Here is a 23,819-nt window from a genome sequence, read left to right on the forward strand (position 1 = left end):
GAGCCTTCCACTTTCCAGAGAAGAGAGCCATCTCTGTCCTCATTGTCCTCTTCATTCAGAAGCCAGGCAATTCTAGATTCTCCTTGAAGCACACTCACCAGCCTCTCCTCCTCTCACATCTGGCTAAGTCCTTGGTGGAGTCATCTTCTCTAACCCTCAACTCCTCACCTCCCATGACCTCCTCCATGTCCACTCAGGACACATGTGACCACCACCTGAAAGTCCCTTCTCTGCCCACCTCTCTCAGCCTCAGTGAGGCCTCCCCATTCTTCCTTCCCCACGTTCTTCCCTCCAAAACCTTGAGTAAGCATTTATGCCCTCTACTCCCTGATCTCTGGACTTTCAACTGTTGCCCAATTCTGGTGCCCAGCTCCTGTCCTTGTCCTCCCCCCAGATATGTGTGCAATATTGCAGGAAGTCATAAAATCTTGCTGACAGAGTCTACTTGGAGTTCATGCTCTTTAACTAGAACTTGGCATTTTCAACTCAGCATCTCCCCACCCCATGCCCTGATTGCATCGGCCTCTGGTGAAACAGTCAAGAACCAGAATCAAATCCTGACTCCACTCACTGGGTGACTTTTCTCCCCTGGGCCTGTTTCCTCATTGACAAAATGGCTCAGACTAGCCAACCCTCTCAAGTCTCTTCTAGATCTAAATCAGTAATCCTGAGCTCCCTCAAATGAGTGTTAGATTTCCAGTGTGAGGGCCTGGGAGTGAAATCTGAATGTGAGTTCAGACAAGCCAAAGAAGAAGGACCCAGCATCCTCCCCTGGAACATCTGGATGATAGACTAGTTCTCCAAGACCTTTCTCAAGGACAAAATTCAATGACCTGGCCAGCTGTAGGAACTTTGGGATAATCGCTCACTCCCTCTTCTCCCCCGGCTACCCAAAACCTCAGACCTCCCTAGTCCTTCAAAATGCATTCCTTGAACCTGTTCTTGGCCCTTGGCACTGTCCAGCTACTAGCACCAGGCTCTTAGTCTCCACCCCCTAACTAACTCAATTCACTCTCGGCTCTCCATTCCATTCACAGCTCTACAAAGGGGACTCAATCAACAAGGTTTTTTTATAAATTCAATTCTATTTTCTTTTCAGTTTGAAATTCTCTTCCTCCCACACCCTTCTCTGCTCTCCATAGAGAAGGCACAGAAAACAAAGCCCGTTACAGACACTGCTAGTCTCCCACATTGGCTCCATCCAAAAACAGAGGGAAGAAAAAGAAAATACTCCACCTCCAGTTACCCCTAATCCATCAGATCTCTCTCTCTGGAAGTGGAACATTTGTTTTATCAAGAGTCTTAAACTGGATAAGCATTCTTAAGTCTTTCACAGTTGGAAATCTTTACAGTATTGCTGTTATCAGTATAAATTCAACAAAAATTCCTTAAGGATTAGGGTTCAGCAGAAGGCTGGGTGATAAGGATTCAGAAATAGTCCCTGCCCTCAAGGAGCTTCCATTCCATCTATTCAGCTATAATGAAGCTAGAGTGCTGGACTTAAAGTGAGAAAGAGTTGAGTTGTCTCAAGTGAGACAAGCCACTTGACCTCTGTCTGCCTCAATTTCCTCCTTGGTAAAATGAGGGTGTCAATATAGCACTTCCCTCCCAGGATTGTTGGAAGGATCAAAGGAGATAAAAACTAAAATGCAGAAATCTAATAAAACTCAAATTAAAAGGGAAACAACTAACCAGGGAGAAAAAAAAATCTTTGCAAAGATCTCATAAAAATCTCATTTTCAAGACCTATTGGGAAATGAATCAAATTTATAAAAATAAGAGTCATTTTCCAAGTGATAAATGACTTAAGAGTATATAAACAGGCAGTTCTCAAGAGAAAAAACCCAAGTGATCTATAACCAGATGCAAAAAAGCACTACCAATTAGAGAAATGCAAATTAAAGCAATTCTGAGATTCCATCCCAGGCCCATCAGAATCACAAGGACAACGAAAATGAAAATTAAAAGGTTACATGGACTGTGGGGAAAACAGACACAGCAATGCACTGTGGATGGAGCTGTGAATGGGTACAACCATTTTGGAAAATCATTTGAAATCATTCACAAAATGTGACTGAATACATGGGCTCTTTGGCCCAGCAATGGTCTAGGCCTACACCCAAAAAGAGATCATCAGAGCATGAAAAAAAGGTCCTATATACACAAAAATACTCAGACTCGTTCTTTTTGTGATGGCCAAAAACTGGCTGCCAATCAATGGCTAAACAAGTTGTAGTATATGAAGGCGAGGAAATATCATTGCGTTATAAGAAATGAGTGAATAGATGTTTTTAAAAAGTCAGGGAAAGGGTGGCACAGTGTATAGAGCACCAGCCCTGGAGTTCAAATCCCACCTCAGATTGCCCAACTGTGTGACCTTGGGCAAGCCACTTAACCCCTTTAACTGCCTTAAAATAAATAGTCATGCAAAGATTTGTATGAACTGATGCAATATGAAATAAGTAGAACCAGTTGGTTGAACAATGTATACCATAACATCAATATTATACAAATGAACATTCTAAGGACAATTATATACTGGTGAGTGAAATAAGGAGAACCAAGAAAATAACTTAATATACTACCAACAATGTAAAACTATAACCAGCCATGATGCCAGAGGACCAGGAGAGAGAGAGAGAGAGGTGATATATTTTCCAGGGTAGAATGAGTCAGATATTTTTGCATACAACCATTAAGGGAATTTATTTTGCTTGAGTCTGCATGTTTGTTTCAAAGAATTTGTTGTGCATTTGTTTTCCCTGCCAAGAAGAATAACCTTCGCACTGGAAAGCTGGGGTGTGTGTGGGGGTGCGGTGGGTGGAGAAGGAGTTGATTGATTGATACCCAAGATCAGAAAGGCAATATCAAGAAAGACTTTGGAATGCCCTTGATGAATTCAAGTCCCGGAGCCAAATGAATGCTGTCCTTAGGTGCCAACAGAACTGAAAGTTGGCACTGCTGCCCCACTAGGCTGAAGAAGCAAAGTTAGTCCTGATTTTCCAAAGAACAAGCTTCAAAGTACAGGCTAGGGAGCTTGACTTCTATTTCCAGAAAATGTTAGAGCACAGGATTAGGATTAGTGAACATCTCAAGAAGGAGCCATCAGGATTATTTTTTATCAATGCCAGGTCCTGCTGGATCATAAACCTTATCTCCTTTTTGGACTGGGTTATTAAGCTAATACCAGAAGGTATCAAAATACCACAAAAGAAAGTAAGAAAATGGAAAGAAAGGGCTCAGAAAGAGAAGCTAAGAATTACCAATTTCTTGAAACAGAAAAACGTGGAAAAAAAAAACACAATCTTGAGTTTTTCCAGGACAGAGAGGGAAGTCAAGATTGGCAAAATTCTCCAGACACCAACAGAAAAGATATTCACATCCAGACATGGAGTCTTTAAGCAAATTCTAAAGAGTTCTGGATACCAAGAGGCAAATCACAAAGCCACAATTCAATTGTGGTCTAGAAATGTAACGAAATACTACTCTACTGTAAGAAGCAACATTAAAAATTTAGAAAAACTTGTGCAGATTTATAGAAACGGGGCAAAGTGAAACAAAGAGAACCAGGAGAATACCACACCACAGCAACGTAAATGAGATCAGATTATTTAATAAAAAAAAGATCAATCTTGATGCCCAAAAAATGCTAACATTCCCTTCCTCACAGAGGTGAGGGCCTACAGATGCAGCAAGTTGCATTCTTTGGTCATAGTGATACTTGCTTTTAACTTGTTTTCTTGGTTTTTATTTTATTAAATAAAAACAGAGGTTTTTATTTAAGAACATAATAATAGTGCAAGTCCTCCCCTGCCAAAAACAAAAATCGAAGCATAAAAATAAATGGTTTAAGTGAACCAAGCGGAACTGCACAAGATTCTTTATCTACAACAACAGCAAAAGAGAAGGAAAGCAAAGTGTGACACATAGAAAAGTGGGGAAAGCTGGCCTGTAAACTAAAATGGCTTGCTCAGAAATACAGACTAGCTCTTTTCATAAGAAAAAGATAGAAATTGGAACTAGACCTGTTATGTCATTGTTCTGTTCAGATCCTTTCTCCACACTTTCCAGGTGTTGAGGAGTGACCCAAGGAGAACTTGGGCACCCAAACTCCCTTTAACTCCACTGGACAGCTCTACTTCTCAAGAAAAAAATACTGGTAGGGGTGGTAAATAGTGTTTTAATTCTCTACGGATAAGGTCAAACTTAAATCAGGATCTTTTGATAGAAAAGCTGACCAAAGAACCTCAAAGAGGAAGTTTTTAAAATAGTGAATAAACATGAAGGAAAAAAATTAGATTTGATGGGAAACAAAAAGGGTGTAGTCTCTTTGAAGTCCAAGGAAAACAAGGGCTAAGAACTGAACTGCAAACCCTACTGAAGTGAATCAAAAGGAAGCAGAGGCCTTGGGGGGAGGGGGGAGCAGAAAAGAGATAACTCTGTAAGGAGAAAGGAAAGCTTTTGGCCCTTGAAGTTGTAAAACACAAAGTTCGGCCACAATACTCTATCTACCAGCCTATCTGAAGTTGACAGAGATAGAGAGGAGGCTTTATCACAACTAGAGGATCTGTGCTTAGAATGGGAGGGGAAAGAGTATGGACAACATCTAGTTTGGGAGCAACATCAGTGGAATATAAAAGAGGGGATTATAAAAGAGTTAACAAACAGGTGATTATAGTCTGGAATATACAGTATACCCAGTAAATACATAGAGAATGATTACAGCGAACATACATGAACTCATGGATAAAAATGCATGCAAGTTTGACTTCATCCACCATTTGAGGCTATGAGCAGATTTCCCTTGATTTTCAAGATTTATTATTCTATCTCATTATTTCAGCTTGCAAAAATTTATCAAAATGTGACCTCGAGGAACCACCTAAAACATGGACACATGCAAATGCAAAGGAAGAGTAGAATAAAACGCATTCTACTTCACTAGCTATGGAGACTGCAGAGAATATGGCAACCTAAAACAGTAGAGGGAGTTCCCCATATCAGTGAAATCATAAGTCCATTTCCCCTAGGCCAAACTTCAGTTTCAGCAATTTTAAAAATAAAATCAGGATTTACCATCATGCTTTTAGACCAAGTAGAAGCAAAAGCCAGAGTGATCAGCAGAGAGGAAGATTCCGTGTAAGAAACAATGCCCATCAGGGACAATTTGGGGTATTTGCGATAGAGAATGCCATCTGTATCCAGAGAAAGAATTGTGGAGTTTGAACAAAGACCAAAGACTATTACCTTTAATTTAGAAAAAAAAATTATTTTATTATGTAATTTTGCTATCTCATACTTTATTTTTCTTCCTTAAGGATCTGATTTCTCTGTCATCACATTCAACTTAGATCAATGTATACTATGGAAACAATGTAAAGACAAACAAACTGCCTTCTGTGGGGGATGTGGGGAGGGAAGTGAGATTACGGGGAAAATTGTGAAACTCAAAATAAATAAAATCTTTCTAAAAATAAAACGACAATGCCCAGCCTATCTGCACCAATCGGTATATCAGGTAAATACTATAAAGATGGATTTATTGAAATGGGGAAAGACCTAGAAAGGTTGATGAAAATTTTTTATCTCCTTTGATTTTTATTATTTGGGCTCAGGATTAATCTTCCTGCAACTTTTGGTTAACTGAAAGACCATCTTCTCCTAATATTAACAGCAGCAGACCAAAACCTGACTCACTGAATTATAGTATTAAAGGGGAGGGTGTTTGACATTTCTCAGATAGGTGCAGGAAGGGGAATTTGACCTACCCTAGAAGAAGAATTTCCATTGTCCTCAATTCCTTAGTTATCTTGGAGACAAGATAACCAAGGAGTAAATTCCTTTAGGATATTATTGAACCCTCTAAATGCAGTTTCCCCCTAACTGTAATCTGTAAATCTCTAACCTGACTTTAGTTTACCTAGAGCATCTCATTTAACTAGGTTTATTTCCATAGGGAATATATGAGATTATGGCTCTGTTTAATTACCTCTGTTCAACTTTTATGACATTAAAGAAAGTATGAGATGATGAGTCTGTCTTTTTAAATTTTTATCACCTAAGAGGATGGAGGAGATTGCACTATTAAAAAGAATTAGTACTCTGTCTCTGTCTGATGTAATTTTCTCTTATAAATTTTCTCTATAAAAGTTTGTCAGACCTTTCTAATCTGGATTCAGGGTGATTTTGCTCCCTGAAGCCTGTTAATCTGGGTTTAAGCATAATAAAACCTAACCTCTATAATTTTTGTGGTGTGGTAGATTTAATTCAGTTGCAGGAAACTACAATGTGAACTCAGAGGAGATATTTCTTGATAGCAAAAATAAGACATTACAGGAGGACCTGAGTTCAAATGCGGCCCCAGACACTTCATAATTGCCTAGATGGGCAAGTCACAACCCCATTGCCTTAAATAAATTTAATTTTTTTTTAAATAAGACATCAATAAGAACAGGGACTAGACCTGTAATTTCACTGGGAAAATTTTCTCCGAGGCACTTTTTATACCATGAGCTGACTTGCCCAAGGTCACAGTTAGCCAAAATTAGGAGCTAAATGACACTCCCATAGTCACCCAGCTAGGTAAGAGGTTGCATTTGAACTCAGGTCTTCCTAAGATCAGGTACATTGCAGAGGACAGGATGGGGTCATGGAACCAGAGAACATGAGCCTGGATGGGCTTTGGGAGCTAGCAGAGGATCGAAGGGCCTAGTATGCCATGTCCATGGGCGCATGTAGAGTCGGACACGACTGAATGTCAAAATAAACATCATGATATATCATAAGACTAAAAGGTTTCAAGCAATGGTTCACTGAGGGGTCCAAAGAGAGGAGGAACACTTGGCCTTCTTCATGTGTCAGCTAATAGTTCATCTTCTGGGTCTCCTCCAAACAAGCTTTGCCCTCCCTCTTAAGATTGTTTTCAATTTGTCCTTCCTAGAAGCTGGCTTGTCCAGAGTTATAAAATAAATATGCCTCTCTCTCTCTCTCCCCCATCAGAACGGGGAACTCCTTAAGGCTAGGGACAATGTCTTTCTGAATGTTCCCAGAGCTTATCACAGAGTCTGGCACCCACAAGTGAATACTTGTGGACTGAGTGATCCACCAAAAAGTGGTCCAACAGGTTGGAGGCAAATCAAGCGAGGGACATCATGGATCCCTCAGGAGAAAGGCCTACCCAGCAGGAGATACTGGTCACAATGTAAAATATGGCAACCCAGAGGTTGAAAACAATGAACTGGAAGAAAAGGGTGTCAGATGGAGAAATGGAGAGATCGTTGGGATTTCAGGAGTTCCTTTCCATCTCAAAGTCTGACTGCCAAGGGGGAGACTCTAAATGGAATCATATACTCCCTGACACTCTAGGGTTTCCTCCACTCAAAGCAATTCCCATCACCATGGCTAAGGGGTCCAATGGTACTCTCCTATAGCCTCTTCTGCTCTATAGCCAAATCTTTAAGAGTTAGCAAGGGCCTCAAAGGCCATTTAGTTCAACTGGTACTTAAGTGACAGCCCTCTCTAGGATACAATGGACAAATGAATGTCCAAACTCTATTTGAACACTATCAGTAGTAAAAAACTTACTACCTTTCAAAGCAGATAATAAATGAATAAACTGAAAATGAAAGGATAGGAGGGAAAAGAAAGGATAGCCAAGAAACAAAGAGGATTGACAGTGTATAAAGAAGACCATCCTCTTATCACAGGGCAAAGTCCTCAGAGGACAAAAGAGGGCCCAAGAACTCTCTGTAGCCCCCCAGCCCAGCCCAGCACAGAGGACTTTACAGGGGCAGCTAGGTGGAACTACAGTGAATAGAGCACTGGAGTCAGGAGGTCCTGAGTTCAAATTTGACCTCAGACACTTAATACCTAACTTAGCTGTATGACCTTGGACAAGTCATTGAACCCCACTGCCTTGCAAAAAAAAAAAGGACCTGCTAAAGAAGGGTAGGCAACAGGGCCATTTTTGACTCTTTAGTCCTGATGGGGGCAGGGGGAGAGGGGCTCATGGTGGTGGGACTTGGTAGCTTCTCCTTTAAGATTGCGAAGAGCTAATGTGGAGATACCTCCCAGAAATCTGAAAGATCAGTGGAATCCAAAGGGCCCCCAGTGGTCCCAAACCACGTGGGACAAAATAAGAGGCAAAGCAACTTCAGGGTCATTTAGCAAAAGAGAACAAGTTGGCCTCAGCAGCCCTGGCACAATCAATCCCAGCAACAATGAGCTCCAAGTCTGAGCCCCCACTGACTCCTATCAGTAGCTACTCCCCTGCCCGCCCCCACACACACACACACACACACACACATACACAAACACACAGACAAACAAACAGAGCTTCAATTTGGTTTGATTCAGGAGAAAGCCTGGTGGAATGGCCTTCCAAGTCTAGCCTTGCCACTTATTTCCCACGTTCCCTTGAGCAGATATATTTCTTAACCAGTCTGTAGGCTTATACACATGCTGACTCACACACTGTACAGCAGTTTTCTTCAGTCTAGGATCCCTTCCCCTTCTAAAGCCATGATTGTCTGATTTCTCTGAGCCTTCATTTTCTTCTTCAAAGGAAAAGCTTGGACTTGAGGAACCCTAAGGTCCCTTCTCACTCTAAAACTATGGGGTTCTCAAGGATCCCTCTAGAAACAGGGAACCAGCCTACCTGCCATACACACTGCTGGGATGAGGAAAAGGAGAGAGAGAGAGAAAGGGACAGAAAGATAAACAAATAGGAATGAGAGAGATGAGAGATTTTCTTTTCAGGCACCAGGGAGAGCCAGACTTCTAATTCCTGGGAAAGTTCTAGAAACAATTTTTTTTTTGTAAGGCAAATGGGGTTAAGTGGCTTGCCCAAGACCACACAACTAGGTAATTATTAAGTGTCTGAGGCTGGATTTGAACTCAAGTACTCCAGCCTCCAGGGCTGGTGCTCTATCCACTGTGCCACCTAGCCACCCTAGAAACAATTCTTTAAGAATTGGTTACTGAACATCTGGAAAGAGAAGCTATGATCAACCAAAGCCAGGCTGGCTTCATCAAAAACAGGCCACACCAGAGGTTGAGTAGTTCAGAACTCAATGTCAACTTGGAAGGAATTCTCTAGTGTCAAATTTCGGGGATCCGGGCTTCCCCCTGGGCTGTTTCAACAAGCTTGTTAGCCATGACTTGGATAAAAGTATAGGAGGACATGGTCCCAGCAGTGTAGGATTGATAACACCCTAGACAACCAAGATCCCTTGTGATCCTAACAGGCTGAATTCAATATTGGGCTGAATTCCCTGAGACTCAAGAGGGATTTCCAAACAAATCAACCTCATAAGTACAGAAGGGAGAAGCATGGCCAGAAAGCAATTCTTCTGAAAAAGAGCTAGAGGGTCTAAGTGGCTTGTAAATTCAGATGAATCAGCAGGGCTGCCAGACATTGACCTTGGATTGGATGAGAGATGACAAGCTTGATGGATTCTGCAAGAGGGCAAGACTTCCTCCTATCTCAAGGAGTCACAAAGTGGCCCAGATGGCCTTGGGGCACTGGCTATGGCCTGGTTCCCCCCTAGGAGGTATTCAAGTGGAGGCTGGATCCAAGGGGTTGGCTATTTGACAGTATTCCTTTCAGGTGTGAGTTTCTAAGAACTCAAGACAAATCTCAAGTAAGACACTTGTCCATCATCTGGCTCCAGAGCCCAGGTTCTCCAACAACAAAGATCTTAAAGCCCCCAATTCAAACATTAATAAGGGATTCTGGAAGAGCCTTCATCTAACTGCAGGGATCAAACAGTACCAGCTGCACTCCCCACCCTCCCCACTCCCAGGCTCTACCCTACTCTGCCCACCGCAGGCCACTTTACAGAAAAGACTCAGAAGCTGGGATGGAAGGGGACTTGCTCAAAGTGGTCCAATTAAGAAGTGACAGGGTCAGGATTTGCACTCAGCTTCTCTGCAGGGTTCTCTTCACTACACTTCCCCACTCCCCACTCCCCAATAGATGCTCCCTTATGGCAGACCCCCTAGGCCATGACAGCTTCAGCAAACCCTGGGAAGAATATATTGTCTTGGTATTCCCAGATCCAAGCCTCCTGCAAGTAGAACAAGAGGTCCCTAGATCAGCAAGGTGGCAAATAAACAAAAACAAATGGAAATTCCTATCAGACCAAACAATCATGAAGAAATTCCATGACAAATCATTCTAAAAAGGACTTCTTGCGTTGTCACATGCCCAAGAAGGACACAAAAACTCAAGTCAGAAGCCTAGGACAAAGGAAAAGGGGTTTGGCCAACAGTCAATCTGGATGAGAAAAGAGGCAGAGACATGGGGCGCCTCTGAAAGGATCAGGGTGACTGTAACCTCCCACCAGAGAAGTTCAGGAAGGAGTTGGGAGCCAAGGCACCCTGGGGTTTCAAGGGCCTTGTCACCTTGCCCTAAGAAACCAAAGAGGGCCCAGAAGATACAATGTACTGAACTTCAAAGATTCATGGGAAGAGGGGAAGAGAACCAGGGTTAACCCCAGGAGAACCCAAAGGGGAAACCTATGTGAGTTAGGGTGAGACTGAGCAAAGCCGACCACCCGATCTGAAGAGCTCAATTAGAAGCTTAGTTCCTATTCAGGAAGTAAAGCTGGAGAGAAGAAGACTAAACCAAAGAAGACCCAGACCAGCATGAGCCTAGAGGTTCTCCCAAAAGAAGAGAGTAACTCTCTAACAACTCCAAATAGAGACCCAAAGGACAAACCAGATTCTCCATATTTTCACCAGGAATATGCATAGAAGAAATGAAGCAAGGGGTAAGCAATGAAATAAAAGTTCTGGAGGAAAGCCATGGAAGGAAAAGAAATAGAAAATTTAGAGATAGAAGAAATAGAAAAAATAGAAAAGAGAAGTATCCAAGCCTGGCCCAGAAAGAACAGCTGAAACTTAGCTGAGAGCCAAAAGACCTCAGTGCAGCCGTGAGACAGCAAGAAATATTCCAACACAATCGAGACTGACAAGCCGGCTACTCTTGAAAACCATCTCCTTGGACTTGATTGCCCTGATCAAAATTGCAGAACCACTGGAGTCCTGAAAGCCAGAACCAAAAATAGAGACTGGCTATCAATAGCTCCTGAATCCTACGTGAACACCAGTGGGATCTGTTATAACCAGAGGAGCAAGGGAAGACACAAAGAAAGCCCTAAAGAAAAAAAGCTCAAATCCAGGTGCACCTCAAGGAAAAGGAACTGCAAGCCACCAAAAGAAGCTTGTCCAAGCACCCCAAAAACCACAGTTGGAGATCACAAGGCAGAAGATTCAACCAAGAATAATCGACCCTGAAAAGGGAGACACAGTAATGTTTGTCCTTCATTTTCCAAGAAGACCATGACATCAGGGAGGTAAGGCCATGACAAACATGTGAACCAGATTGGAGGAAGGTGGGGAGCTGTGCTTAGTCACTGGCCTCACTTTCTCCTCTGGGGCCATCATCTGGATCCAATGACCAGATTCAAATCAGGATGACTGGAGATGGTCCTGGATGTGAGGCAATCAAGGTGAAGTGACTTGCCCAAGGTGACACAGCTAGTAAGAGTCAGAGGCAAGATTCGAACTCCCATCTTCCTGACTCCAAGGTCAGTTCTCTATCTACTGTGTCACCTATAGGGGCCCTTAATGGGCCATGGGCCTGTCCAAGAGGCCAGAACTCAAGAAGAACTTTGAACTGGGAAGACAGATTGCTAGAGAAACACAGAAAGATAAAAAAAACCCCAAAAGCCACAGGTCCTAGGGGCAAAATTTTTTGAACATGCTGTTTATTAATTTTTAGCATTCCTTTCTTTTTAATTTTTGGATTCCCAATTCTTTCCCTCTCTCACCCATTGAGAGGGCAAGCAATATGATATCAATTAGACATGTGAAATCACATTTCCACATTAGCCATATTTCCACAAAAGCAAGAAAAATCAAGGAAATTGTACTTGGATCTGCACTCAGTTTATTGGTTCTCTCTGGAAGGGAGCAGTGTTTTTCATCATGGGTCCTTTGGAATTGTCCTGGATCAGAGTAGCCACATCTTACAAAGTTGATCACCACTACATTGCTATTCTTGTGCAGAGACTGATGTCCCAGTTCTCACTTCTCTTTGCATTAATGTGTGAATACATGTATATTTCTTCCCATGTTTTTCTGAAAGCACCCCTCTTGTCATCTTACAGCACAGTAGGACTCTATCCCAATCACAAACCATAACCTCTTCGGCCATTCCTCAATTCATGGCTATCTCCTCAATTTCCCATTCTCTGTTACTACAAAATGTCCTTTTCCTCCTCCTTTGATGTCTTTAGTGGCATTGCTGGGTGGTATTCACAAACCCACAGGCCTTTGGACACGTGTCCAAATTGTTCTCCACAATAGCTCCACCAGCAATTCATTAGTATTCCCATTTTTCCCTCATCCTCTCCAACCTTTACTATTTCTGATAGGTTACAGGTGGTACCTCAGAGAGGCTTGACTATGCACTTCTCTAATCAATGATGATTTAGAGTATTTTTTCATATTACTATCAATAGCTTTCCCCCATTCCCCTCACCCCCAATCACTTCCTTGTTGTGGTAGAGGGGTTTGCAAGGTTATTCAAGATGGACAGGTCACAGCGAAAAGTTCTAACGAAAGGTGATCTACCGGAGAAGGAAATGGCAAACCATTGCAGGGCAAGTTTGATCCTGGAGGATAAAAGGACACAGGGCAGAGTTTTGATAAAATAACACTAGGGGCAGCGAGGTGGCGCAGTGGATAAAGTACTGGCCTTGGAGTCAGGAGGACCTGAGTTCAAATTCGACTTCAGACACTTGACAATTACCTGTCTCACCTTAGGCAAGCTACTTAACCCCATTTCATTGCAAAAACCTTAAAAGAAAAAGGAAAAGAACATGGCAAGGTTAGATATTGTCACCTTATTTATTCAACTTATCTGCAGAGTTGTATATCATGCGAAATGTCAGGCTGGATGAAGCAAAAGCTGGAATTAGTATTGCCGGGAGAAATCAACAATCTCCAATTCATCAAGGAGTGGCCCAAGATGGTGACGCAAAGCTAGGAAGTTCTGAGAACTCTTCCTGAAAGAGCTTTTAATGAAGCCTCCAAACCAACCCCAAAGCAACCATTTCAGACAGACATGTAGAGGATACCACTCTGACAGCACAAAGAGAAGAGAAATGAAGAAGCCTTTTGATGTTGGTGAAAGAGAAGAGTAAAAACTGGGCTGAAGGTTAACATCAAAATCATGAAGATCTTAGCAACTGGTTCCATTACTTCCTTGCCAATGGCGGGAAGAAATGGAAGCAGTGTCTAATTTTTCTATTCTTGGGCTCAAAGATCACTGCAGGCAGTGACTGTAGCCATGAAATGAAAAGACTCTTGCTCCTTGGAAGGAAAGTTTTGGTCGGTCTGGACAGAACATGAAAACACAGCGACATCACCTTGCCCACAGAGGTCCTTAGAGTTGAAGCTCTGGTTTTTCCTACAGCAATGTATGGCTGTGGGAGTTGGGACTTTGAGGAAATCTGAGCACTGCAGAATCGAGGCTTTGGAATTGGAAAAGTCTTTTAAGAAGCCCCTGGACAGCAAGGAGGTCAAATCAGTTACTCCTTAAAGAAATTAATCCAAGATATTCAATGGAAGGTCAAATAATGAAGCTGAAGCTTAAACATTCTGGCCACATAATGAGAAGATGAAGTCATCGGGAAAAACCCCAATGGTGGGAAAGATGGAAGGCAAAAGGAGAAGGGGACAGAGAAGAATGAGCTGGGGAGATGGTATCACAGAAGCAAGGAACATGAGCTTGGACAGACTTCGAGGGATAGTCGAGCTGTGATCCCTGGGGTCATGAAGAGTCGATCATTACAAATGGATGAAAATAAATAATTTTTTTTTAAAAAAAGGAGTCAATCATGACTAGAGGACTGAACAAACAACAAATTAGATAGCTTTGGCTTTTCTTCTGCCTGTTTATATCTCTCGATTCTTTATCAATTGGGGAATGACTCTTTTTAAATTTTTTTATAAATTTGACTTCATTCTATACTCAGTATCTATTTGAGAAATGAGGCCTTTATCAGAGGAATTTGTTGTAAAAATTTTGCCTATGCTACCTTTGAGCCAAATGCAGTTTCCCCGATTATCTCTTTTCCTTAAGCCTGTTTTTGCTACCGTGATTCTGTCTGGAGGGCTCAAAAGGGGGAAAGAGAGGGATGGATAACAGGATCAATAAAGTAGGAAGGAGGGGAAGTGAAATGATTTCTGCTAATTGGGATAGATGAGAAGTGTCCACATGTAGTAATCCCTATCCCAAGCCCATTGGGTTCCTCCTAGGGGAAGATAAAGGCCCTGCCATGCAGAAGTGAGCAGAGTTGGGGAAAGGCAAGAGAACTTGAGTCTTGGCCTATCCCTCTTTGGGCCTCTGTTAGTTTCCTTTTCCTTGTGTCAAGCTGGCTTCCACTTTGGAGAGAGAGATGACCTTAGCCAAGAATAGAAGATTTGAGAGGGGTCATCATGTCCCACTTTCCAACTTGTTATGCTAGAGCCTGCAGGGAGTTTTCCCTTGGCTGAGATCCAGGATCCTTTCTCTTCCTGGGCTGAATTACTTCAGTCCCAATGGGAGAGCTCCTTGACTCTGTATTGCCTGTTAGATAGCCTCCTATGCCCAATATACATTCTCTGATTTTTGTTTTGCTATGATTTAGATAAATAACTTGTCTCTGCTATTCTCTAGGTGGGTTCATTGTGGAACTGACATGCGAGAAAGGGGTCTAGCCAATGAAAAGTGGTCAGAAATTAGATGGCATCCAATCATATCCACTAGATGAACAATATACAAAGAGAATAGATAGATCCCCTTCTCACCCAGTATTCCCTCTCTCTGAAGAGAGCAGAGTGGTGGGCTCCAGCTCCAAACTCCTGCTTCCCCACCTGGTAGGAACTAAAGTCTCCCTTGGAGAAGGTTGGAGAGAGAAGAGCCTCCTTCCTTTGAGTCACTCAAGAACATCTTCTACACATGTGGGGCCCATTACTCCCCTCTTTAGTTCTACAGGTAGACGGGGTGGGGGGCAGGCATCTCACTCTTACTGGAAAGAAACAAATTGAACCCACAGATCAAACTCAACTTGGAAGTCCTCAGGGATGGAGTGCAAGGAGGGAAGAGCTCAAAGCCAAATTTTCTGATCCTGAAGCCTGGAAGGGTGGGCTTAAAAGAAAAAACAGAAAGGTCAGTGGAGAAAGGGTTGAGCCAAATGGAGGAGGGGTCAGAAAGGAATGGAGATTGGAATATCACTTGCAAAAACTGAGACACTAACTGATGCAAAGTGAAAAGAGCAGAATCAGGAGAGTGAAGGACACAAACTAGTGAATGATCAGGGCTCTGGCTCCTGAGTGACAGGGGATGGACATGAAGTTCTGAAAGAGACATGGCTATGTGGGGAGGAGATGGAAATGCAAATAAAAGGGGTGGGGTCACTGAAATATTTTTTTAATGCACAGAAGAAAAAAATCTTGAGAAGAGAGCAAACAAGCAAGACATTTCTGAATGTAGCATGTGGAAATGCTTTTATACTTGTAAAAAAAAAGAGCAGTAAGGAACAGATATTTATAGTTTCATCTGCAATCCTTTCATAAATGGCAGTGTATATTGAAATGCTCTTTCTGTGTGCTGAAGTTCAAAATAAAAATGATTTTTTTCAAAATGCGTGTTGAATCAAACTGAATTTTGTTAGCCAACTAACTGATCGAGGGGGATGAACTTGATGGCCTCAGATACCCTTTCCAGTTCTAGATCTAGGATTCTAGGACCAACTCAAGAAAATGAAGCAACTACAACTAGGAAAAAAAACAGGAATCTTAGGGTGGGGCCCAGAGAGGATGGGGGCAGGGTGACCAGAGCCCTGGACTTGGATGAAGGGAGCTCACTTCCTCCCTGGAGGCAGTCTAGAGAGTTTTCCTCACCAACTGCCCCACTTAGTTCCTTCCCGGCCAGTCTCAAAGCATTCCAAGTAAAGGTAGTCCTCACCTTCATCAGTCACTTACAAGACTTCTGCCCTCTACAACCAAGCAGATCTGCCATCTCTTAATCACACAAACAGATCTATAGTAATTGCATTCCCCACCATCACCACCAAAAGGTGGCCTGTTGTGGAGTTAGCACTGCCAGTCTCTAAACCTGGACAACCAGGTCAATCCACCCCTCTGGATCTGTTTCCTTATCTGTAAAATAGAGCTGGCACCCGAAAGAGAAGACCCCAGGAGATGTCATTTATGTGTGTTAACCTTAATGACCAACCTACAAGCAACCGAGTTAATGCCCCCCACTTAAGCACCCCAAATCCACCAAGGCTCCAATTGGGCACTGCAGGTACAAACACAAACCAAAAAGAGGACTTGTTTCAAGGGGCTTAAAGTCTATTGAGGTCAGGAAGTATTACTACTCATCAGGGTCACACCTGCTGCTTTTAGGATCACAGATTTAAAACTGAAAGTAAGCTTGGAAAACATCTAATCCAAAAACTTCATTTTAGATGCTGCTATTGGGACCTCTGGAATGATTTCTCCAGCATTGCACGGGGAATGCAAGAAGCCTCGGAGATGCCTCCAAATCTCGCACCTTCTCTTCACTGTACCACAGCAAACTCCTTTAATCCTCAGATGCTAGTGGAGGCAACAAATTTCTATCCACAAAGCACTCTCTTTGAAACAAGCTTCTGAGAAAGGATGTATTATTATAATCAAGATCTCCATGTCAGAGGTAAGTAAATTGAATTTCAAAGAAGTCTAGCAACCTCCCAAAGCAAAGAACCACAAGTGCGCTGCAGGCGCAGCTCCAATCTCAACAAGGTCCTAAGGCAGAAGAGAGGCTCTGGCTTTGGGCAAGGGGTGGTACAAAAGATGAGGAAAAAGAAGTGAGAGTAGAGGTCTACTGGAGTTGAATGGGGATTTGTGTTTCTTACTTGTCCTTGCGAAGACAATCAGAATCCAGCAGATGCCTCCCAGGGCCTCAGAACACATGGCAAACTGGGATAGAGATTGGCTGGAGAACCCAAACTCCACAGGCCTGGATCAGAACAAACGCCTGGCAAGTTGTTCCCCCTATTCTCTGGCTTCCAATAGTTTCTGGTAGCTGGGGGTGGACACCTGAGATGTTGAATGCAATCCATCTGTGTTAGGGTCTGTCTCCTAAGGTCTCTTCCTCGTGACTGTTCTCTGTATCCCCTCCAGCCTTCTCCCAGACTTCCCATGGTGCAACTCTCAAAGAAATGTTTCCCTCCTCAAAAGACTGTTTCTTGGTACACAATCTATTTTATTCTGTACGCACCCAGTTATTTTTATGGTGTCTGTCCCATTAGACCAAGGGCTCAATTCATTCGTATCAACATTGCTTACTCCAACTCCCTGATAACCAGGCTCTTCCATACTAGGATGCTTCACACAACGGGCCTGACTTCTTGAGACATGCTGGCTGTTTGCTTCCCATTCTCTTCCTAGCCTCTATTCTAGAAAGGAAGGCCAAATTCCCCCTTCTCCTGGCCATCACTAGCTGCTGCTGCCCTCCTTTCAGCACCCTTCCCAAAAGGATATTCGACAAGCAACAAGCAAGTTATCCAGTGTCTACTGGGAGTGGAACAACAGAGGCTAGGAGAGCTGGCCTCTGCATCTGAAAGTCCTGGGTTCAAATCCCACCCGGACTGGGTGACCTCGGGGAACTTCTCAGCACACTGGAACTAAAGACAAAATCGAACCAATCCTTACCCTCAGGAAGCTTATGTTTTGTCAGGGAGAGAGACTATGTCAACAATGCAATAGAGGGCAATGATCTATGTCTATGTAGAGAGAGAACCAAGGTCGGCGCACCCACCACCCACTACACCAAGGCAACCAAGAACCTCCAGGTACAAAGTAAGTGCTCAATTAATATTTACTGGCTATAGAAGTGATTGTCTTAAGGAGGAATGATCTGAACAAACAAGTTAAAACAAGTATCCTCAATCTCCTAACTTGATTATCCTTCAAGATCTACAATCCCTGGAAGTTAGGGGCAAAGTCTGATGCACATGGCCACAGGGGGCCTTGCAAGTATACAGGTCACGTTGGGTAATAAAGGAAAGTCATAAAGTGACTGGGCAAGGCAGGACTGACCCAGGGGTCATAAAAAGGAGAGGAGAGCAGAGAGCACTTTCCAATTTCTTGTCGCTAGCAAATTCTGGGTCTTCCACTCCAAATGCAGCTTGCTCTGATCTTGACATTTCCTGGAGATAAGGAGTAGCCTCGGTTGTCCTGTCCTTCAGGGAGAAGGGTCAGCTCTAACTCTGTGCTGGGCAAAGGTGAGCACACCCACACCCTGGCATCTCCAGGGGAAGAATAAATGGCACGCAAAAGCACAGGGCCTGGGGATGTGCTGTATGAATACAGGGGGGGCAATACTCCTCTCTAGGTGACTTCTGTCTCTCTAGGCTTAGTCCCTCCAGTCCCGGGCCATTAGGGAGCTTCCCATTCTTTCAGCCATACTGAGAAGGTTTTTCTACTGTTCTAAGTTTCTAAGAATCCTACTAAGGATTCTACTCTCAGGATTCTCAACTACTAGGCATATCCTACATACATTATTGCCTTCCATGGGGTAGCTAAGGAATGCAGTGGACAGAGTGCCCAGCTTGGAGTCAGGAAGACCTGAGTTCAAATTTGAGCACAGACACCAGCTATGTGATCCTGGGGCAACTTCCTTAAATCCTATTTGTTTCAGTTTCCTCATCTGTAAGATGAGCTGGAGAAGGAAATGAGAAAAACCACTCCCAGCATCTTTGCCAAGAAAAATTGAAATGGGGTCACAAAGACTTGGATGTGACTGACATGACTAAATGATAACTGCCCTTCGTGGACTTAACTCTCCAGTCTAACTGGCCTTTTTGCTGTCCATTTCTGAGCCTTTGTGCAGGCCATACACTGTCCCTACAATGCTCTCCCTCCTCATTTTTCCTTTGCAGAAATTTTAGTTTCCTCTTCACCCCAGCTGATGTGTCCTATATCCTCATCCCACTCATAATCCCTTCAGCTCCTGCTAAGACCTTCCAGAAATGATTTTCTGTTATTTTCATCCCTCAAATAGAAGCTCCTTGAGGGCATGAATTGTTTCCTTTTGACCTTAGTATCCCAGTGGTGGCCTGACATGCAGTATGTAGGTATTTGATAAATACTGCAGTTGACTGATAAATGGCAAAGGTGATCCCAAGAAAGACCATTAATCAGCAAAGTCACTTTCATGATGGTGGGTTTCCAATAGGTAAAGGGGGGAAAGCCAGGGGGAGAGGGAATCTGATCTCTTTCAGGCTTTCTGGCCCTGAGAGAATCTTTTCATGGTGCTGCCCTACCATATGATCAAAGGTTTCCCACTCTAGGGTTAGAAGGGGCATTGGACACCCTTTATTGGACCACAGAGGAAACTAAGGTCACTTACAGTTTAGAAAATTGCCTCTAGTCAAATAATTTCCTTTACACTGTAATGAATCACCAAGATCATAATCCTAAAGGGAAAACAACCAAGCTTAGAATGGAACCCCACACCCTGTAAATTCTATAAGCCAGAACTTGGCCTTTAGTGCAGTTCCTCTTTGCTCTGATCAATTTGCAAGCAGCCCCCACCCCCCCCCCAGCCCAGTTTCATTATTTTGGGTTTGGTCAGAGATCCACCCCAGCAGCCTGGTTGGGCAGAATAGGGGAAGGGATTAGGAAAGGGCTGCTCTACTCTTTTCATTTCTCATAATGTCTCTGAAAGACTGGTGTTAATAGTGTCAGGAGGCAGGGGTGCCAGGCCCTGGACAGGAACAGATTCTATAAATTAAGTGAAAGAAACAATAATACTGAGATAGAGATCTTGGAAGAGAAAAGACATGTCTTTTAGTCCCATTCTTTGATTTCATATATAAGGAAACTTTAGTAATAGAGGTTGAGGGATTGACCAAGCTCAATTAGGGGGTCACACAGGTCATGAGAGAGGGGGTCTGGGGTGGTACAATGGATAGAGCATGGGTCCTGGAGTCAGGAGGACCTGAGTTCAAATCTAACCTCAGACAGTTGATAATTACCTGGCTGTGTGACCTTGGGGAAGTCATTTAACCCCATTGCCTTATCAAAAAAAAGAATGAAAGACAGGGGATAGCCAAGTGGGATAGTTGATAGAGCACTGGTACTGGAGCTCGGAGGACCTGAGTTCAAATGTGGTCTTAGACACTTCTTTTTTTTTTTTTTTTTTTTTTTTTACAAGGCAAATGGGGTTAAGTGGCTTGCCCAAGGCCACACGGCTAGGTAATTATTAAGTGTCTGAGACTGGATTTGAACCCAGGTATTCCTGACTTCAGGGCCGGTGCTTTATCCACTGTGCCACCTAACTGCCCCTTAGACACTTCTTAATTGCATAGCTGTGGCACCTTGGGCAAGTTACTCTTAACTGCATTGTGTTAAATAAATAAAAATTAAAAAGAAAAGTTGTGAGCAAGTAGGGTTCAGAAAGTCCTGGGAAGACATGAGAGGGAGGTGAAAGAGTCAAGTTAGAGTGTGAACCCAGTTTTGTTTCATTGCATCTGGTATGGCTTCATGGGGTAGGAATTCAGAGGGAAGTGTAATGGAGGGGGAGGCCAAGGCTTTTCCTACAAAGTCTATCTACTTGGTGGAACTTTAGGCCAGTATAATCCATAGATTTTCTTTCCCAGGGGAAAGAGAGAAGGAAGACTTTATCCCATCCAGTGGGAATGATACTCTGCATGTGAATTGGTGGAGTAAAATTTTACCTGGCTTTTCATTTGTTCCCCACAACAATTTCAAGAGGTTAGAGGGGGCAGGTATTCTTTGTACCTTTACAGATGAGGAAACTGAGGCTGTGGAAGGGTGAGTTAGCAGAGCTGGGACTCTTAAGCCATTTTAGTAGTCTCCCAAGTGAACCCACTATCTAGAATTCCATCTCCTCCATTTCCTTCACTTTGTTTTCCCTTGCTCTATTACCTAAAGGTTTGTTTCTAGTTTAGGATTAGCTAATCTGGGGGGGAGGGGAGGGGAGGGGAGGCATCAAATGGAATCCTCAGGAGGGGGAGGCAGCTCATTTGTTCTTATCTTCCTTCTCTGTTCTGCAAGGACATGAAGGCCTCTCTACCTGCAACAGAATGCTATTATCTGAGATGGGGGAGGCCTGTCAGATAGGGGTCAAACTGCCATTCACCCTGTAACCCAGCCTGAAGAAAATGTCAGTAAATCAGATGACAGTGCTATGTATGCTATAGCTCATGGGATCTTGGTTGACACTATCATGGCCTGCACAGAAGTGGAGGGCAGAGGAGGGCCTAGATGGGGCTGCTGGGTTAGATGGGAAGAGAGCCATGAAGGGACAAAGAGGTGGCAATGCAGGAAGGTTCGTCTAAACAATGTGGTCCATTTTTGAGGTCTTATTTATATGTTCCTCAGTCAGTGAGGAGTCAGTGGCGGGCATTCTGGGAAGGTTCTCTGCAAGAGGGCAGTAATGAAGTTGCAGGAGCTCCCTGAGCACTGCTGGGCAGAGATGGGCAGCTGGGGGTGGTTCGGGGAGGTGAGGTGAGTGTGTATCAGAAGAAGCAAGTGGGGGGGGAGAGGGTGCATCTGTTGTAATCTGTATTTGTGGCTTCCCATGTGGAACACCAGCTTTTTGCGGGGGGGGGGGGGGGGGGGGGTAACCTGGCTAGGAAAGGGAACTCCAAGGCAGCCGAGGATCCGTGGAGGCTGGAGGCTGCCCAGTTTGGAGGGAGCTTTGGCTCACGTAGCAGGAGAGCAGCTTTAGGGACAGAGCTGAGACTGGTGGCCGGGCTGTCCTGGTGCTACGGGACTAAGTGGCTAGCCCTAAGGTTACCAAACTAACTATGAAGTGTCTGAGGGCGAATTTGAACTCAGGGGCCACCTGGCTGCCCGGTGGGCTTGGCTTCAGCGTGTGGAAAACCCTGGGACTGGTGCTCTGCACGGTTAGCTGCAGCAGATGCCATTCCAGGGCAAGCACCGAAGTTCGGCGGGCGCCTTGGCGCTCCGAGCGGGGGCAACGAGGCCCCGCAGCGCTGGCCCTCCCGGCTTTCTGCGGCGGGAAGCGCAGGCAAACCCGCAGGAGCGCCCCGAATGCGGGGCGTCCACGCCGCCCTGGAGCCGCAGCCGCCGGGCCTCTATTTCCCCTCTGGGTCCAGGGAGGCTGCGCCGCTGGGCCCGGGCTTTGGCTTGCCCTCTCCTGCCCGGGGGGGGGGGGGGGGGGGGGGCCCTGGCCCTTCGCCCGGGCAGGCCTCAGTTCCCCGGCGCTTCCAGCCCGGGCCCGCTGCGCCCCTCCCCCCCCCAGCCCCGCGCGGGGGACGCAGGACAGGAAGGCCCCGGCCCCCCCCCCGCAGGCCCCCGCCCCCCCCCCGGCCCCCGGGCCCCCCCCCCCCCCGACCTGGGGCTTGGCGCGGTGGTGCAGCAAGTGCTCCAGGTAGAGGTCGGCCAGCGCCGTGCGCATGCTGTTCCCGCTCTCCGTGCGGCTGGACTTGAGCGTCATGGCGGCCCCCCCGGCCCCCCAGGCAGCCCCGCACAGCCGCCCGCGCCGACTCACGGCCTGCCCGGAGCGCCCCGGGGAGAAGGGCCGACGCGCGGGGCGGGGCCTGCGCAGGCGGGGCGGGGCCGGGGGGGGGCCCGGGCCACGTCGGCCTCCCCGCCCCCTCGGCCCGCCTCCCGGCCTCGGCCCGGGCCGCGCCCCGCCCCCCCCCCCCGCCCCCGGCTGGCGGCGGAAGCACTGGGGGGCCGGGCCGGGGGGGGGGGGGGGGCGTCTGGCCCCCCAGGGCCCGCCCCGCCCCCGAAGCACCTGCTCGGGGGGGGGGGGGGGGGCCTCAGGCAGGGCCGCGGCCCTGGCCCAAAGCTCCGGAAAGCACCCCCTCCCACCCCCGGGAAAGGGCCGCCGCAACCCTGGCTGGGGCTGCCAGGCCCGCTGCGGAAGCGGGCACAAGATCGAGGATCCCCAAGGGCAAATTCCGGGGGCGCCAAACCCAAGCACTCATGGCTTCGGGGCCCTGAAGGACGGGGAAGATCGCCGTCGCGGGCCGGGGCAATGCCCTCAGCAAGCTCGGTGCTGTTTGTTCTCTGCCTTCAAGTTCCCCAACTCACACTGTCCTCCAGAGCCATCTGGATGCAGGGCCCCCCCCGAGGGGCATCAGAACGCCCCCAGGTGACCCAGGAGGCAAAGCAGGCAGGGAAATGACTCACCCAGGCACACACAGCCAGCAGCCGCCCAAGCTGCCATTCGAACCCAGGTCCTCTGGGTTCTGGGCCAGTGCTCTAGCCACTGCAACACCACCGAGCTTCACACAGCCTTCTAGCTCATTTTTGTATTTGGGGGGCGGCTCCCTGTCAAGAAGGCCCTGCCCAAATGACCGATGATAGCCTACCATGCCCTCAGCACTGCGCTGCAGATACAAACAGAACTCAGTTGGACCCACAGAGCCCCATGAGCCTAGGGGGGCCATGGCCAAGTGAATGGCCAAGCTTTTTCTTTTATATAACCCCCCCCCAAAAAAAACCACAATCAATTGGAAAATAGCAGCCACGTCTAAAAAAGTTTGGAGACAGCCGGCAGACCAAATCAGATGAGCTTTATTTCCTTAAAGTTCATTTGGGTGTTTTTCTTGCCCAATTTTTGTCCTGTTTCTTCTTTCACTAATCGGAAATCCCCTTAACAAAATGGTGATTGCCGGCTCAGGAATGGCACACAAAAAGGAGGGTGAAAACTTTCCAAACATGCGTGTTGATATGAATCAATCCAACCCTTCTGGAGAACAGCTTGCAGGGCAAGCACA

The 23,819-nt window shown here is 45.5% G+C and overlaps 1 protein-coding gene across 1 annotated transcript in view; it reads right to left on the bottom strand.

The window, feature by feature from the left end:
- The window catches only part of MPP1 (MAGUK p55 scaffold protein 1), a 54,326-nt gene extending 31,769 nt beyond the window's left edge, over positions 1–22,557 (bottom strand). Inside the window, exon 1 of the mRNA XM_074206020.1 lies at positions 22,427–22,557. Coding sequence (XP_074062121.1) covers positions 22,427–22,528 — 102 coding nt within the window. The 5' untranslated portion in view covers positions 22,529–22,557. The remainder of the gene's footprint in view (positions 1–22,426) is intronic.
- Positions 22,558–23,819: the final 1,262 nt, after the last annotated feature.

This window comes from Macrotis lagotis, chromosome X (assembly GCF_037893015.1).
Source record: "Macrotis lagotis isolate mMagLag1 chromosome X, bilby.v1.9.chrom.fasta, whole genome shotgun sequence".
NCBI lineage: Eukaryota > Metazoa > Chordata > Mammalia > Peramelemorphia > Peramelidae > Macrotis > Macrotis lagotis.